Source organism: Macaca nemestrina, chromosome 15 (assembly GCF_043159975.1).
Source record: "Macaca nemestrina isolate mMacNem1 chromosome 15, mMacNem.hap1, whole genome shotgun sequence".
Taxonomy (NCBI): Eukaryota; Metazoa; Chordata; class Mammalia; order Primates; family Cercopithecidae; genus Macaca; species Macaca nemestrina.
The window spans coordinates 99,481,167-99,499,222 of NC_092139.1; the positions used below are offsets into that span (position 1 = coordinate 99,481,167).

The 18,056-nt window shown below is 43.7% G+C and overlaps 1 protein-coding gene and 1 pseudogene across 25 annotated transcripts in view; both read left to right on the forward strand.

Moving 5' to 3' along the window:
- Nucleotides 1–18,056, forward strand: part of LOC105487290 (DEP domain containing 5, GATOR1 subcomplex subunit) — a 164,564-nt gene that overhangs the window by 68,522 nt on the left and 77,986 nt on the right. For 19 of the 25 annotated variants that reach the window (XR_011614075.1, XR_011614077.1, XR_011614073.1 and 16 more), the window contains 3 exons: nucleotides 11,153–11,218; nucleotides 14,184–14,367; nucleotides 15,906–16,066. Coding sequence is in view for 21 of the 25 variants with exons in the window: in XM_071080449.1 (XP_070936550.1) it covers nucleotides 11,153–11,218; nucleotides 14,184–14,367; nucleotides 15,906–16,066 (411 nt within the window). In the remaining 4 variants the exon portion in view is untranslated. Of the gene's footprint in view, nucleotides 1–3,049; nucleotides 3,659–8,019; nucleotides 8,169–11,152; nucleotides 11,219–14,183; nucleotides 14,368–15,905; nucleotides 16,067–18,056 lie in introns of those variants that run through there. The other 6 variants (XM_071080454.1, XM_071080457.1, XM_071080458.1 and 3 more) reach the window with 3 other exon arrangements.
- Nucleotides 14,450–14,550, forward strand: LOC112427635 (U6 spliceosomal RNA; annotated as a pseudogene).

An 18,056-nucleotide genomic window follows, 5' to 3' on the forward strand; every position in this document is an offset into this window, starting at 1 on the left:
TTAGGAGCATGTTGAGGGCAACACCACGGACAGAGCTGGAGTGGTCTGTCCTCTAGAGGGGCTTTTGGTTGTCAGGGGCAATGGGGGGCAAACCCACCTCCATAACTGGAGAGACCCAGAGGAGAACAATATGTGTCCAGTTTTAAGACCAGAAAAGAGAAGGGTTGCGTAGTTGCTTAGAGAAGTGAGCATGCACCAGGACTGGGCGCAGTGGCTCATGTCTGTAATCCTAACACTTTGGGAGCCTGAGGTGGGTGAATCACTTGAGGTCAGGAGTTCGAGACCAGCCTGGCCAGCATGGTAAAACCCCATCTCTACCAAAAACACAAGAAAATTAGCCAGGCATGGTGGCACACACCTGTAGTCCCAGCTATTGGGAAGGCTGAAGCAGGAGAATCTATTGAACCTGGGAGGCAGAGGTTGTAGTGAGCCAAGATTGTGCTGTTGTACTCCAGCCTGGGCTACACAGCGAGACTCCATCTCAAAAAAAAAAAAAAGAGAAGTGACATGTACCAAAGACTTGAAGGGTAGAATTTGGTTGGGTAGACAGTTAGAAGGTGAAGTTTCAGGGTGGATGGGGGAAGCAGTATGAAATTGGTTTGGTATGATACTTTGGTTTTATGCTTTTTGGAAATACTTTTATATCTATTGTCTTATCTGATCACCCCAGTGGGTGATCAAAATATATTTAAGTTATTAAATATATTTTGTACATGGGCAACTTAATGTCCAAAGAAGTAGAAATATTAAACTAACCTCTCAAACCAATAGCCAGGTATCCTGACTCAGGCTGCTGTCCTCTTTTCATGACATTGTTCAGAGTACCTTTAAGGGGTAGGGTAACACGAGCTTGGATCAGTACGGGCAGCATTTGTGGAGCCTCAGAGGACAGATATTGTACAAAATGAGTGTGAAAAACATTAAAACTTTAAAAAAATTGGGCTACTATGTTATGCTTTAGTGTTCTGTAAGCTAACTTGAATTTCTAAAATGTAGCTTAAGAAAGGTGTCATTACTGGGCACGGTGGCTCACATCTGTAATCCTCGCACTTTGGGAGGCCGAGGCGGGTGGATCACCTGAGGTCAGGAGTTCGAGACCAGCCTGGTCAACGTGGTGAAACCCCGTCTCTACTAAAAATACAAAAATTAGCCAGGTGTGGTGGCATCCCAGCTGCTCGGGAGGTTGAGGCAGGAGAATTGCTTGAACTTGGGAGGCAGAGGTTGCAGTGAGTCGAGATTGTGCCACTGCATTCCAGCCTGGGCGACAGAGCAAGACTTTGTCTCAAAAAGAAAAAAAAGAAAGGTGTCGTGAAAATGAAGTTATATCAAGTTGGTTGATGATATTTTCTTTTATTCATTGGTAGGTTCATCCAACAATACTCCTAGAGGCCTATGTCTAAGGCTAGGAAACTGGATTGGCAGTAAGAGAATCCCTAAATGATTATTATTTCATTTATTAATTCATTAACGTATTTTTTTGGTTAACCTACTCACCAGCATTAATTTATTTTAGATGAGAAAACACATTGAATAAAAATGTAGGGATAGGAAGACACTGTGTCCCTGTACTCAGAGGGCTGAAAATGTTACCTCTGGCTGCCAGATTATTTGAAAGTACCTTCAGGAGGTTAGAGAGGCAGTGTTTCTATTGCTTTGCTATGCCAAAGAGTCATTTTTAGGAACGCAGAGTTTGAGCCTCCCAGGCTGTTTGGGGTACAGTTGCACCGAGGAGGGCTACTCTGGGACTCATTGGACTGTACTTGAACTAGTTTCACTGGTTAACTGAAGCAGGGGGAATTACAGGTTCTGATAGTAGCAGCACCAGAATGTACCCAGGTAGTCTTGGAAGTTGTTTGGGGCCTGGGATAGCTCAGGTAGACCAGTTAATTCCCCAGAAAATTTGTTTTAGAATTTTAAAATCATTTTGGGGAAAAGAAGTTTCAAAGAATCTTTATTTGGGGATGGTTGTGGAAGATTTTAACATGACACCATTGTGTGAGCTAAGGGTTCCCTGGCATACTCAAATTGGAAAAGCATTTGCTGTAACCTGAAGCTCTGGCTCAGCCTTCTCTTGGGCTTCTGAGCTGTAGGTGTGTCCACCTGATGGACCTCTCTGCTCAGATGGTCCCCAAGTACCTCATCCTTAATGCATTGACAGCCAAACTCATATATCCCTGTTCCCCAGCCCATGCCTCCTCTTCTGCTCCTCCTTTCTTCTGACTGGCTCCTCACTTCCATTCTCACTGCATTGTTCACACTCCTGTCATTTGTGGCCAGGATTATTGCAGTAGCCTTCAAAATGATCTTCCTGCTCTGTTCTCATCCCTTCTGATTTGTAGTCCGTACTGTCACTGATGTTTCCAGATGCAGATCTGATCAGCCACTCCTTCCCACATGTAAACCCTTCCATGGCTCTTCATGGCTATGGTGTTGATCATCACCTGGCTCCTGTCTGTGCTTGTATCTTCACCTGCCTCCTCTTCCACATGGTACTGCAGGTAGAAAGAGTGCAGGCTCCAGGATCTTAGGGCATGAGGCCTGACTCCACATCATGAGCACTGAAGCCCTCAGGCCAGTTACTACACTAATTTCTGGGTATCTCAGTGTCTTCATCATGAAGAGATTGACTTTTTTTTTTTTTTTTTGAGAAGGATACTCACTGTCACCCAGACTGGAGTGCAGTGGTGCGATCTCAGCTCTCTGCAACCTCTGCCTCCCGGGTTCAAGTGATTCCCCTGCCTCAGCCTCCCAAGTGGCTGGGAGTACAGGTGTGCACTACCACCCCCAGCTAATTTGTATATTTTTAGTAGAGATGGGGTCTTGCCATGTTGGCCAGGCTGGTCTCAAACTACTGGCCTCATGTGATCTGCCCATCTCAGCCTCGCGAAGTGCTGGGATTACAGGCATGAGCCACCACACCTGGCTGGAGATTGACTATTAAATGTGATAATCCACATACATTCTTAGGACAGTGCTGACATCCATGGTGAGCACTCAACAAGTAGGAGCTGTTGTTGTTGTCATTACAATAACATATTTTGTATTCCAGGCATTTCTTGTGGCTCCTGAAAAGAACTGTGTCCTCGTGTTCCTTTGCATAGATAAGTTCCTCTCTATAGAATATGCTTCTTCCCTGTCTTTAACCCCTGATTCTGACTGGCAGGCATCAACTCAGTCTTTATGATTCAGCTCCAGCAACACCTCTTCTTTGAAGCCTGCCCTTTCCTTCCCATGCCCTCCCAGAATGTGTTAGGCATGTTTCCACACAGCTTCATATGCATAACCCAATTGTACAACTTGGCATGTCATGATCCCACTGCTTGTTTCCATGTCTGTCTCCTCAGTAGACTGAAAGCGCTTATCTTTATTCATTTTCTCCACTCAATGTTTAACACATTTATGGACAAATGAATTTATATTTCCAAGACCAAGCTGCCATATGTGAGAAAAATTTGAATAACACACAAAATTATTGTTTAATTGGTATGCGAGTATTTAATTATACAGAGTCTTTTTTTTTTTTTAGAGACAAGGTCTTGCTCTGTTGTCCAGGCTAGAGTACAGTAGCATGATCTCACTGCAGCCTCACCTTTTGGGATCCTTTCACCTCAGCATCCCAAATTGTTGGGACTACAGGCACATACCACCACACCTGGCTTAATTGTGTGTGTGTGTGTGTGTGTGTGTGTGTGTGTGTGTGTATGCCCTGAATGTTTGGTGTCTCATAGATGGTGGGGGCTCCTGGGGTTGTTTTTTAGTCAGAGTGATACTGTGAAGTGGGGTCATCTTTTCCCTTTCCCAGTCCCCTTATATAACCAATAGCATGTGTTTTCTTTTTTTTTTTTTTTTTTGAGACGGAGTCTCGCTCTGTCGCCCAGACTGGAGTGCAGTGGCCGGATCTCAGCTCACTGCAAGCTCCGCCTCCCGGGTTTACGCTATTCTCCTGCCTCAGCCTCCCGAGTAGCTGGGACTACAGGCGCCCGCCACCTCGCCCGGCTAGTTTTTTGTATTTTTTAGTAGAGACGGGGTTTCACCGTGTTAGCCAGGATGGTCTCGATCTCCTGACCTCGTGATCCGCCCGTCTCGGCCTCCCAAAGTGCTGGGATTACAGGCTTGAGCCACTGCGCCCGGCCTAGCATGTGTTTTCAAAGGGGTTAGTGGTCATCAAGAGGTGATCTATAGCCACATGGGAACTGGACTCCCATCTTTGACCTTATGCCACCTGATCAATTATGTTAATGAGCCACTGAACGAAATTAGATAAAATTATTCAAATTTTAATAACCATATATCGCACATTAATTGGTTATAACCATATGCAAAACCAACCAATTAATGTCAGATCTTCAGGATATATCCATAGTCTTACTTCCATCAGTCTCAGCCTGGTGTAAGGTGCCATCATCTTTTGCCTGGATGTGGTAGCCTGTTACCTGGTCTTGGCTTCCTCCCTTGCCCTTCCATATCGTTTATTTTCAACACAACAAATCAGAGTGACCTTTCTAAAATAGAATTTGGATTATGAACTTTTCTGTACAAAATTTTCCAAGGGCTTAACTCACTTGGAGTAAAAGCCAAGGCATTATGGTGGCGGATAGACCCCTCATGTCATGTGGCTGCTTGTTACACTCAGTCCTCATCTCCTGCTTTCTCCCTCTCACTTCACTTTGGAGGTTCCCCAGAGAGATCAGGCTCACTCTGAATCTCAGGTCCTTCCTCTTGTTCTCCCCTCGCTGTGCCCTTATTCCAGAGAGCATCATGGCTAGGGTCTATATGTCTGCATTTGCCCAGAACAGGCCTGGTTTGAATTTGTTGACCCAGATGACTATTAATAGTGTCCCCTTCCAGTCTCAGAGGTGTCCCGTATTGAATGATAAATGATGTAGCCACCCTACCCACAGCTGGCTCTCTCACTTCCTTTAGGTCTTGCCTGAACTGCCATATTTTACCTCAGTACTCCCTAACCATCTTCTCTACCTCATATTTCTCCATTGTGCCACCTGGCATACTAGATTTTTAAATTTTGTAATTTTTTTATTGTAAGTTCCATGACTATCAGCATTTTTGTTTTGTTCATGACTGTATTCCCAGAGCTAAAAACAGCTCCTGGTGGCCGGGCGCAGTGGCTCACGCCTGTAATCCCAGCATTTTGGGAGGCCGAGGGCGGGCGGATCACCTGAGGTCGGGAGTTTGAGACCAGCCTGACCAACATGGAGAAACCCGTCTCTACTAAAAATACAAAATTAGCTGGGCGTGGTGGCACATGCCTGTAATCCCAGCTACTTGTGAGGCTAAGGCAGGAGAATCACTTTGAACCCGGGAGGCAGAGGTTGTGGTGAGCCGAGATTGTGCCATTGCACTCCAGCCCAGGCAACAAGAGCAAAACTCCATCTCAAAAAAAAAAAACCAGTTCTTGGCACATAATAGGTAGTTGAATGAATGCTAAAAATCTTCTGAGGTTAGTTTTCTCTCTACTGAAGCATGATTTAATTTTTCTCTAATGCTTTTCTTTCTTATAACCTTCCTGAACAGTTAACTAGATTCCTTTTTTTCAAAGACTTTGGTAGTCTTTTTCTCCTTGCTTGGTTTGTAAGTGACTTTCCTTTCAAGCCATCCACAATTTTCATGGAATATGTTTTGCTTTCCTCAAACTCACTAAACTCTTACCCATTCCAGAAATGTGTATTGAACTCTAGGCACTGTGCTAAGGCCTGAGAAGAAACAAAAACTATTAAAACACTGACTCTCCCGACCTCAGGGAGCTCTGGCTCCTCATGCACTTGGGATTCTCTTTCAAGCAATTCCCATGTGGGGTAACAACAATGAAAGGAAAGCCCTCTTGTGGGGAGTTGGACTGTGAATGGTTTCAGTAATACAGTGTGGTTTGAACATGTGATCTCTGCTAAATGAGGATGTGCTAGATGAGAGAGTGTGCTGTGATGAAAACAACCAGGATCAGAATTCCCCCTGCTCCTCACTGGGCTTTCGAGCTGAGGCTCAGGTTCTTCATCTGTGTATTGGACATAAAGATCCTCCCCTTCCTGACTGCCTGTCCCACAGAACGGTTGTCCGGATCAAAAGTAGGTTGGGTACATTACGGTCTAGATTACCACATTGAGTCCTTGTTTTGGAACAAGGTAGGGTCTGAATTCACAACTGGTTAACATTTCATTCATTAAAAAATCAGAGAAGACTGGCGCGGTGGCTCACGCCTGTTATCCCAGCACTTTTGAGAGGCCGAGGTGGGTGGATCACTTGAAGTCAGGAGTTCAAGACCAGCCTGACCAACATGGTGAAACCCCGCCTCTACTAAAAATACAAAAATTAGCTGGGCGTGCTGGCGGGCGCGTGTAAGCCCAGCTACTTGGGAGACTGAGGCAGGAGAATCGCTAGAACCCGGGAGGTGGAGGTTGCAGTGAGCCAAGATCATGCCACTGTACTCAGCCTGGGTGACAAGAGTGAGACTCCATCCCAGGGGGAAAAAAAAAATCAGAGAAAAATCCAAACAGGGAAACCTTATCTGTGACCGTACCTTCACCTCTCCAGGCTTGATGGTTTGCACCATCTGCAGTCTCTCAAGCGTGACTCAGTCTTTCTCCTGCATTTGGACGTGATTCATATGTGAATCATGATTCACAGGAGTAACATCTCTGTGGGTTTCCCTCCCAGCCCTGTAGAATTTCATTTGAAGCGTTGTTAGTGGGGACTGGTAGCTGCAGTCTTCAATTATTTTTCACCCTGCTGCCCAGCAGAGACAGGGCAGTTGGTGTGACTGGGCAGACAGTTTTTATCCCTCTGTATCTTTAACTGGGCACCATTTTAGAAGGCTTGCTAGTAAATGTCTTCCTTTATTGGAGGTAGATTGAAAAAGCAAGTAAGTGGATGCCATGTTTTCTTTCTCTTTAGTGTTGAGACTTAGAATCTGCAACTTGATATTTGTGTTGAATATTAGGTGGATGCAGTGTATTTGGCCTGAGAGCCAAAGTAAAAGTAACTCATAGCACACAGACTGGATGGAAGGACCTCCGTCATTTCTCCAGGCCAGGTCAGTTTTTTTTATGGGTAATTGCCGCCTCTGTAGCCCAGAGAAGAGAAACCACTCGCCCCAGGCATAGGCTTCTCGATGTGGGCTTGGAACTGGCCCCAGAGGCTCCACACTGAGTAACCTTTTTGACCTTGAGGTTTTCAACCAAAGAACACATTCACAATTCTGAACAGATGTCAAAAGAGACAGAGCTGAGATGACTCTTACCAGCCTTGGCTCCCCAAGTGGTATGTCTGGCTTTGAACTTTTGAGTGTGAGACTTCATTCCCAAATGTTGGGTTGGAGCAGAGCTGGCTGAGCATGAGGTTTCACCTCCATCATTGCAGGCTGGTGGGGCTCTTCATATGCCAACAGCAAGTCTGTATGACTGAAAATAAGATCTCAAAGAGCCAGTGGGAAAGGCACTGTGTTGGGCTTGAATTGCAAGGGAACTGTGTGTGAGTAGCTTCTTGGAAATCCTTAAAATACTTGTTTATACGTATAATAGCTTCCTGGAAGTCCTTAAAATATTTGCTTTTTCGGAGTGTGTGTGTACGTGTGTGTGTGTGTGTGTGTGTGTGTGTGTAGTTAGGTAGGTAGGTGTGTCCACCAGAGATGGCACAGATCTACTTTTGGCCTAGGATTCAAAGCTGCTCTGATAAGTTGAACTATTCCTTTTTCTTTTCTTTTCTTTTCTTTTGAACTGTTTATTAGTGTAAGAATTTGAGTTGTCTTGCAGACCACGTCTAGAACAGGTTTTCTTTAAAAACAAAAACAGGTGATCAAATGAGCAAACTTGGCAGCCAAACCTGGGAGGTGATATAGTAACAATTCTCTTATTGCTCAGAGTGTTTTGCAAATGCCAGTTTGCCTTCATACCACTTCTCAAGCTGAATAAGAAAATCCACCTCGTTGCTTCTTTATAATCATGCTTTATATTTGCATGAAAATGAAAGTTGTCAGCCAAGTGTTTTTTTTTTTTTTTTTTCCCCCAGAAAATTTAGCTCCAAGTGGCTTTTGGCTATTGACAAAGAACAGATAACATTTCAGCAGCTAAAAATTGGTGCCCCAGATGGATAGTCAAGAAATAGAGCATCTGTAAAGTTGAGCAGAAAGAATCTAAATGCAGGTTCCACCTACTTACTGTGAGATCTTCAGTAAGTTGCTTAACTTCTCTGAGCCTCAGTTTCTTTATCTGTGGAAAAGGATCATACCTACCTCATATCTACTCCTGGTGTGGGTTTGAATGAAATGAAATACTGTATTTGTCTGACTTAATACATTGTATCTTCTAGTATAATGACTAGTAATTTTTAAAAATCTGCTCCAAGCATTTCCAAAAGAAAAGTCCTAAAATTGTTTTGGCCAGGTGGTGTCATCTTTATTTTTATTTTTATTTTTACTTTTTTTCAGACAGAGTCTTGCTCTGTGGCCCAGGCTGGAGTGCAGCAACGTGATCTCGGCTCACTGCAACCTCAGCCTTCCAGGTTCAAGTGCTTCTCCTGCCTCAGCCTCCCGAGTAGCTGAGATTACAGGCACCCACCACCATGCCCAGCTAATTTTTGTATTTTTAGTAGAGATGAGGTTTCACCATGTTGGCCAGGCTGGTCTCGAACTTCTGACCTTCAGTGATCCCCCCACCTTGGCCTCCCAAAGTGCTGGGATTACAGACGTGAGCCACCACGCTCAGCCCATCTTTTTAAATTAAAAAATATATATATGTTTTAAAATTTATGTCCAGTAAAATGTACTGTATTTAGTGTACAGTTCTGTGAATTTTGACAAATGGGTAGAGTTGTATACCTACCAACAAACACATCAAGATAAGAAAATTTCCATCACCTCCCAAAATTCCGTTGTGCTCTTGCTTTGTACTCAGTCTCTCTGCCTGTCCTCTGGCAACCACCGATCTGTTCTCTGTCCTTCTGGTTTTGCCTTTCCCAGCATGTAACGTACATGGAATCATACAGTATGTAGTTTTTTGAGTCTGGCTTATTTCAGTCACCATATTGCATTTGAGAGATTCATCCACGTTGTCACGTGTCAGTAGTTGCCTCCTTTTTATTGCTGGGTAGTATGCTATTGTATAGATGAGCTGCAATTTGTTTATCCTTCCCCCAGTTGAAAGATAATTGGGCTGTTTCCAGGTTTTGGCGACTATGAATAAGACTTCTATAAATGTTTACATGTTTTTATATGAACAAAGGTTTTGTATGAACTTAAGTTTTCATTTTTCTTGTATAAATTTTTAGGAGTAGATTGCTGGGTCAAATGGTAAATCTACTGTTTTCAAAAGTGGTGTGCCAGTTTCCTTTGCTGTCAGCAATGTATAAGGCTTTCAGTTGTTCCATATCCTTGTCAGCACTTGGTATGTCCAGTCATTTTCATCATTCAAATAGGCATGTAGTGGTATCTTACTGCACTTTTTGTGTTTGTTTGTTTTGAGACGGGGTCTTGCGCTTTCATCCAGGCAGGAGTGCAGTGGCACAGTCACAGCTCACTGCAACCTTGGACTTCTGGGCACAAGCAATCCTCCTGCCTTAGCCTCCCGGAGTGGCTGCGAACACAGGCGCATGCCACCATGCCTGGCTAATCCCTGTGCTTTTAATTTGCTGTTTCCTTAATGACTACTGAGTTAAGCATCTTTTAATATACTTATGTTCCTTTTGCATATGTCATTTGTCCTTTTCTCATTGGATTGTTCGTTTTCTTGCTTTTGAATTTGAGAGTTCCCTATGTCTTCTGGATGCAAGTCCTTTGCCAGATACATGATTTGCAAGTGCTTTCTCTCATGTTGTAGATTGTTTTTTCAAAGCTTTCACAAGAAATTTATAAATACTTGTTCTTGTTATAAAATATTCAAATGACCCAGAAGTATTTAGAGTAAAAAGTACAAATTCTCTTTTGCCTCCTATCCCTTCCTCCAGCTTTCTTCTCAGTTAGCCACTGTTGAACGTTTAGTAAGCATCTTTCCAGTCCTTTTTTTTTTTTTTTTTTTTTTTTTTGAGACGGAGCCTCGCTCTGTGGCCCAGGCTGGAGTGCAGTGGCCGGATCTCAGCTCACTGCAAGCTCCGCCTCCCGGGTTTACGCCATTCTCCTGCCTCAGCCTCCCGAGTAGCTGGGACTACAGGCGCCCGCCACCTCGCCCGGCTAGTTTTTTGTATTTTTTAGTAGAGACGGGGTTTCACCGTGTTAGCCAGGATGGTCTCGATCTCCTGACCTCGTGATCCGCCCGTCTCAGCCTCCCAAAGTTTCCAGTCCTTTTTAAAAAATATTTTTATGTATCTTAAGTAGAGATGGAGTCTCACTCTATCACCCAGGCCGGAGAGCAGTGGAGTGATTATAGCTTGCCACAGCCTTGAACTCCTGGCCTTGTTAGCCACCATGCTTAACCTCAGTTCTTTTTATGGCATCATAATTTTCTAGTAAATAAATGTTTTGAAAGGGACATGTAAGTACTGATAGATGTGCTTTAAAATTAATTGTGTTACTCGATAGTCAATAAATTGCATTTCAAAGAATCTTCCGGTGTTTCCTTTCAGCCCATTTATAGGTAAAATCATTGTTTTTATGTTAAAGTAGTGAGTTTTGATGTCCTGTGTCATATTTTAGAAAGCTATGATTTGGGGAAGAAAATTCCAGAAGATAAGGATGGCTGATGAGTGGATTAAATTTAAATAGGTCATTTTGTTTTATTTTATATATATTTTTAGAGACAGGGTCTCTCTCACTCTGTTGTCGCCCAGGTTGGAATGCAGTGGCACGATCAGAGCTCACTGTAAAAATAGGTCATTTATATTCACTAAAGATTGCTCTAATTAGTTGAAATGACTTTGAAATGTGTCCATTTTATTAAAATAAGTGGCAGGTTGCTCGTGTTTATGTGATGTCTTTTAGCAAAGAATGATACCAGTACCTCAGAGTAAAGTTCTGGCTCATTCCCAATTTTAGATTGATCATTTTTCTTTGATTGATTATTTTGTACTGTTTGAAATACTCAGCACAGAATTTGCACTTGGTTCACATTTTTATTTTTAGCTCCAATTTTGGCCTTTTTCAACCATAACTGGTCAGAACGCTTTTGCGGAGTGAGCCTTCTTAAGACAAGCTGTTTTTATCTTTCCATAGGTATGAATCCTAGGACCCAGAATAAGGATTCTCTAGAGGACAGTGTTTCTACCTCTCCAGACCCAAGTAAGAGGGGGCAGCTGACTGGGGAAAGGGGTAGACAGGGAGTGTGGGGTGGTCAGAGCATGAGGAAAGAGGTGGAAGCCCTGTGGGAAGTGAATGGTCTTGAGGTCCATATATCTCGGGAGTATGGGAAGGTGATGTGGTGAGGGAGGACTTTCTGGACTCTGTGATGGAAAGTGAGGGGGGTGTGAATGAATGACCTGTTTTGGAGGGTGATTCAGGGGCACCTGGGAAAGGTAGCAGATTCCCTCTAAGGCCCCCATGCTGGTCCAGAGCTGGCCTTCACCCTTAAATGCCTAATGATATCTCCATGAAAAAGTTGGAAAGACGTAATAGGCTGTTACTAGAATCATTTGCCTGCCTGTAGTTGAAATATTTGGCTGATTTGCATTCCTTTTGATCATCTTTTTAAATAGCTATGTAGTAAGAGAATGTCTAAATATCTATAATAATAAAATAGCAGAGAAAATCCTACCACTTGATAAACTTAGCTGTGACCAATGGATATATATCACTGAGTCTTTTTGTCCCCACCTTTTGTTTTTTTTGTTTTTTTGTTTTTTAAGACAGTGTCTTGCTCTGTTGCCCAGGCTGGAGTGCAGTGGTGCACTGCAACATCTGCCTCCCAAGTTCAAGTGATTCTTCTGCCTCAGCCTCTTGAGTAGCTGGGATTACAGGCGTGCACCACCACGCCCGGCTAACTTTTGTGTTTTTAGTAGAGACAGGGTTTCACCATCTTGGTTAGGCTGGTCTTGAACTCCTGACCTCGTGATCCGCCCACCTTGGCCTCCCAAAGTGCTCTGATTACATGAGCCACCTCGCCCAGCCTTTGTCCCCACTTAATAATCCTTTTCCCCTATTTGTTCAGGTCCTTCCTAGCAGTCATTTGTAATGGCAACATTAAGCACATTACTGTATCTTGGTTTTAGTAATCATTTCTTATTAGTGACCATTTGGATGGCTTTCTGCTTTTTAGCCACAGCGTATAATGTAGGTATGATAATACCTGGTGAGCTGAGCACAGTGGCTCATGCCAGTAATCACAGCACTTTGGGAGGCTGAGGTGGGTGGATCACTTGAGCCCAGGAGTTTGAAACCAGCCCGGACAATATAGTGAGACCCTGTCTCTATTAAATTAAAAGTTAATAATAATACATAATACATGGTGCAACAGGTACATTTTTTGGTTAAAGTCTTTGGATTACATTCCCCAAAGTATGGCTGGCAGACTGACTATTTTCCAAAAAGCTGCCAGCAATGAATAGATGATCCTGTTTCTCTACAACCGTGTCACCGGAGTTTGTTACCTGTGTTCATCATTGTTGTTTTAGTGGTTCTGAGGTGTGGAACTTCCTCAGAGTCCTTCTTTTCAGGACCAGAAGATACTGGGGTTAGAAAAGAGACTGCACTCTTTTCCTAGAGACAGAACACCCTTAGACTTAACATTCAGCATCCTTTCTCGTCATGGGATCTCGAACTAAGTATATGAACTGTCTGTCTTGTTGTGTGCCCAGCAGAAAGCATTTCTACAAGACTTTTATAATCCTGAGGGTCAAAAGGCTGATGAGGGCCAGGATGATCTAAGAGGACATAAAGATCGAACTGTCTTCTGTTTCTGGCTTCCCCACTGGGGCTTTGATCAGGTCCTCATCTTCTGTTCTAACCAGGAAGTAGAAACAAGCTTACCTCCTTGGCTGCCATATAGAAAAATGGAGATGATTAATTAGGCTATTGCGGACTATGTTTTGGATTCCTGAATTATTAATGAGTTAATAAGGCCTGTGTAGAGCATGAGTTAGATCTGTTGCAGGCTAAATCATCTTCCCCAAGTCAGTGGTGCCATGTGGGGCATCTTTCTGCTGCGACTTAGCACACAAATTTTGTTATTCATTGATGGAAGGGCTGATGAGGCAGCAGGGGCTACATTACATTGTAAGCTGTTAGCATGGTACAAAAATAAGGCGTATGAATGTCCCATTCAGAACTCAGAGATAAAGCCTTAGAGTTTTTCGACTTCATATTGCTCCCTTCTTTGGAGAGTTAAAAGATAGTCTTCACTTAAATTACTTAAGGAGGTAACTGCCCTATTATTTTAACTGAGTGAAGCTCAACCAGGGAGGATTTTCCTAACCAGGGGGGATTTCCCTCCCCAGTGGAACATGTCAATGCCTACAGACATTTCTGGTTTTCACAATTAGGGGATGCCACTGGCATCTAGTGAGTAGAGTCCAAGGATGCTGCTGCAGTACCCAGGACAGCCCCCACAACAAAGAATTATCTGGTTCAAAGTCTCTGTTGTTGCCGAGGCTGAGAAACCCTGCTTTAACTGAGGAGCAGGCAATTCGGGACAGATCCGTGTGGTCAGGCCTGCTCTGCTAACTGCAGCTTTCATTTTTGGATTATTAAATGCTGTCTCTTAAAGTTCCAGCCTCCTAACTTTCCCAGATATCCTTACTCGATTTTTCCTCCCAACCTTTTGGATCTGTTACTTATTTTTGCAGTGCTAGAAGTATTCCTTATTTCTGCTACTGTATGCTGTTTGCTCCCAAACCAGGCTGAGCTCCCATCCTTTCCCCACCCAGCCACTCTGCAGTCCTTGGGAGAGGCTCACGCTTGGGCCTCCCTGCTCTTGGAACGTTGATGTGCTTCGACATGTAATTCTGCCTGCCCTGCAGTAATCTCACCTGCATTGCGGCTGTAGCTCACAATCAGCAGAAAATGAAAAGTATCAGCTGTGAATCCCATTTGCATGATGGGACTGGATAAGCATGTGCACTGCATTGTCTAACAAACTCTGTTTCTCTCTCTTTCTCCCTCCCCTACCCTCTTTCTTCCCAATCCTGTCAATTTTATCATTTTCACCATGAACTGTTTTCCCCACCCTTCCCTCCCCTTTCCTCCCCTGACCCCCCATCCCACACTTGCCATGGTGACCACATGTACCTTTTCCCCCTGTTACGTGAGGCAGTTCTGACACTGTCTGCTCCCCCTGTAGTGCCAGGCTTCTGTTGCACAGTTGGAGTGGACTGGAAGTCTCTCACTACTCCGGCGTGCCTCCCCCTCACCACCGACTACTTCCCTGACCGCCAGGGCCTGCAGAATGACTACACAGAGGGCTGTTATGATCTCCTTCCAGAAGCAGACATCGACAGGTCAGTGTCAGAGAAAAAGGCACTTGGCTTGGTTTGTGAGGGTTTCAGATATATCCCACACATACATCAGAACCCTGAGTTTGTGCTCACTTCAGCAACACATATATTAAAATTGGAAAGACATAGAGAAGATTAGCATGGCCATTAAATGAAAAATTTAAAAAAAACATTGAATTGTATTTTATCTTTCTTTTTTTTCCTTTTTTTTTTTTTTAACTGAGACAGGGTCTCACTCTGTCACTCAGGTTGGAGTACAGTGGTATGATCACATCTCACTGCAACCTCGATCTCCTGAGTTCAAACAGTCTTTCCACCTCAGCCTCCTAAGTAGCTAGGAGTAGCTGAGAATGGCAGCACCACATCCAGCTAATTTTTGTATATTTTATAAAGACGCTCTTTTACCATATTGCCCAGGTTGGTCTTGAACTCCTGGGCTCAAGCCATCTGCCCAACTCTTGTGTCCCAAAGTGCTGGGATTACCACCTTGAGCTGCTGTGCCTGGCTGAACACTGAATTTTCAAGCCTGTGTCCTCTTTTTATATTTGGGTAATTTTTTTTTTTTTTTTTTTGGAGACAGAGTCTTACTCTGTCACCCAGGCTGGAGTGCAGTAGCACAGTCTCGTCTCACTGCAATCTCTGCCTCCCAGGTTCAAGTGATTCTCATGCCTCAGCCTCCTGAGTAGCTGGGACTATAGGCGTGTGCCACCATGCCCAGCTAATTTTTTGTATTTTTAGTAGAGACGGAGTTTCACCATGTTGGCCAGGCTGGTCTCAAACTTCCGACCTCAGGTAATCCACCCGCCTCGGCCTCCCAAAGTGATGGGATTACAGGCGTGAGCTGCTGCGCTGGCTGTGGGTAATTTTATGATGTAAGAACTGTGCATTTCTCCAGAGTTCTATTGACATCAACTATTTCTCCTTGTCGACTGATTTATTTTTAACTCCAGTTTTTTCTGGCCTCGCTGATTATTCTCATATTTTCTAATGCAATTATTTTGGGCACACTAAATCTGATCTTCTTTTCTAAAATTATTCATTTGGGCATTGAGTTACCTGCCTCTTTTCACCTCTTTGAACTGTTAATTTTCCCCAAAGCACTGATTTACAAATTGTTGGTGGTTTTTTTTTCATATTTTCTATTATATTTTCTTTCTATCTCTCTTTTATATACTGTCATCCAGGCTGAAGTGCAGTGATGCAATCTTGGCTCACTGCAACCTCTGCTGGGACTACAAGTGCATGCCACCATACTTGGCTAATTTTTGTTCTTTGTTTTTTTTTTTTTGTAGAGACAGGGTTTTGCCATGTTGCCCAGACTGGTCTTGAATTCCTGGGCTTATGCAATCTGCCCGTGTCAGTCTTCCGGAGTGCTAGGATTACAGATGTGAGCCACTGTGCCCAGCTCAAACTGTTAGTTTTATGAAGCACCGTAGAATGGTTATAAGGGGATGATGCAAAGGAGATGATGAGACTGTGCAGTCTTAAGTGTCACTGTCTCAGGCCAAGCATCTGTATGAGCAATCATCTGTTTTCTTCAGGAGGGACGAAGACGGTGTGCAGATGACAGCCCAGCAGGTGTTTGAAGAGTTTATTTGCCAGCGTCTCATGCAGGGCTACCAAATCATAGTGCAGCCCAAGGCACAAAAACCCAACCCTGCCGTCCCACCCCCGCTGAGCAGTAGCCCACTCTATAGCCGAGGTGAGTTTTTCTCCTTGGATTTATATTTTCGTCTCTTCTACTATATATGTGGAAGTGAGTTTTCAAGATGGTAGATAATAGATAAATTTAGTAGTAATTGTTTTTGACACAAAAGTTTTCTTCATAAATTCTACTTAAGTGAGGAATAAAGTCTCCTTTAGGTATGGATTTATTGTAAATGCTCTCTTTAATTTACAACTCTCCCTTTAAGGCAGTGGATGTGACCAAGTTCAGGAATGGGACAGCCTGGGAATAGTAGGCAGCTGAGTCACTACTGAGCTGTCAAAGTTTCTAAACCCAGAAACCTATATTTAATTGTTTCTAGTACAGTACCTGGCACACAGCAGACTGTCGAACGTTACCTAAACCTGAAGTTTACTTTTGTTCTTATTTTCCTATTCTGATTTCATCTGTCTCTATCCCTGAAGCTTGGTGGCTTGAAGCAAGAATGGGTCATCCATGAGGGGCAGATTAGGCTAGTAAGTGACAGAGAATCAGTGTTCCTAGTTGAATCAGAGCCAGGCAGTGGAGAGCTCCTCTAAAATAAGTCTAACAGAGGGAATTAAGTACAGGTGCCTGGAATCAGAAAGCAGTAATCACTTCCTGGAACAATCAGTGAGCTGTCTTAGTTTCCTGTCTCTTCATTATTGCTAACAAGACCCCCACCTCCCCTGATCACTTAGTGATAACCTTGGATCATCTTTGTCTGCCCATGAAAGCTTCTTGGGCCAGAGGATCAGAGAACTGTGGCCCTGTTAGCGGGAGCATGTGGTCATCCAGCCCAGGCCCTGCGGTTTATGTATAAAGCTTTGGATTCCCCCTAGATTTTCTTTGAATGTCCCTTGTGATGTTTATCACATGTTGCCTTGTATTCATCTTCCAGACCCTACTGAATGTTAACCTTTTTGAGTGCCAAGACTATATCTGTTCATCTTTTTGTCCTCCACAATGGAAACTGCATGCCTGGCATACAATAATATGCAACAGTATGGGTCAATAAGTATATGAATTTGACTGGGTGTAATCCTAGCACGTTGGGAGGCTGAGGCAGGAGGATGCCTTGAGCCCAGGAGTTCAAGAACGGCCTAAGCAATATAGGGAGACTCTGTCTCTAAAAAGAAAAGAAAAAAAAAAATATGTGAATCCGTTTATTCACACATTCATTCAACAACAGTCTTTGAAGTACTTACTCTGCATGACTGGGGAGAGGATTTATAGCCCAGTCAGGGAAAATAACATTAGTCAAACTATGAAATATAATTGTATGTTGTGATAAAGGCTGAGGGAGAAGTCATGGGGCTGTCAGAACATTTAATATGGGGCCCTATCTTATCTGGTGGGTCATGGACAGCTTCCCTGAGGAGGTGAGGTTTGAGCTTAGACCCGAAGTACATGCAGGAGTTACTAGGAGCAGCAGGTTGGAAATGGAGGGCAGGAGTAGAAGGGAAGGGCATGCCAGGCAGAGGCCAGTTTGTGCAAAGGCTCTGTGGCAGAAAACATTGAGATACTTTCTGGACGCCAAAAAGAAGGCTGATATGATGGAGCACAAGGAATGAGCTGGAGGTCCAGCCAGAGATGTCAGGAGACCCAAGTCTATCTGAAGGATTTTGTCCTTTATCCCAAGAGTAATGGGATGAATTCACCTTTCATGTCACTGGTGCCTTCCAGGCTGCCCACCTGTTGTTCTGTGGAATAGCTAGTGGATGTCCCTCAGTGGTCTGAGTTCCTCTGTGTCCAGTTCTGTTCCTGGCTGATCCATGAGCCTCATGTGATGGTTAGTTGGCCAGAGGCTACTTGCCTGACTGTATCATTTCTGGTTATTTTTTTGCTGTGATAAATTTAATCTCTCTAATTTCTATAGTAACAGAAAGGGTACCATTGTTATCCTAATTACTGGAACAGTTGCCATCACAACCAGGCCTGTGCTGCTTGTTCATCAGAGACTTACTGAATACTAAGTGTGAGCCAGGCCCTGTTCCAGCAGGGAATA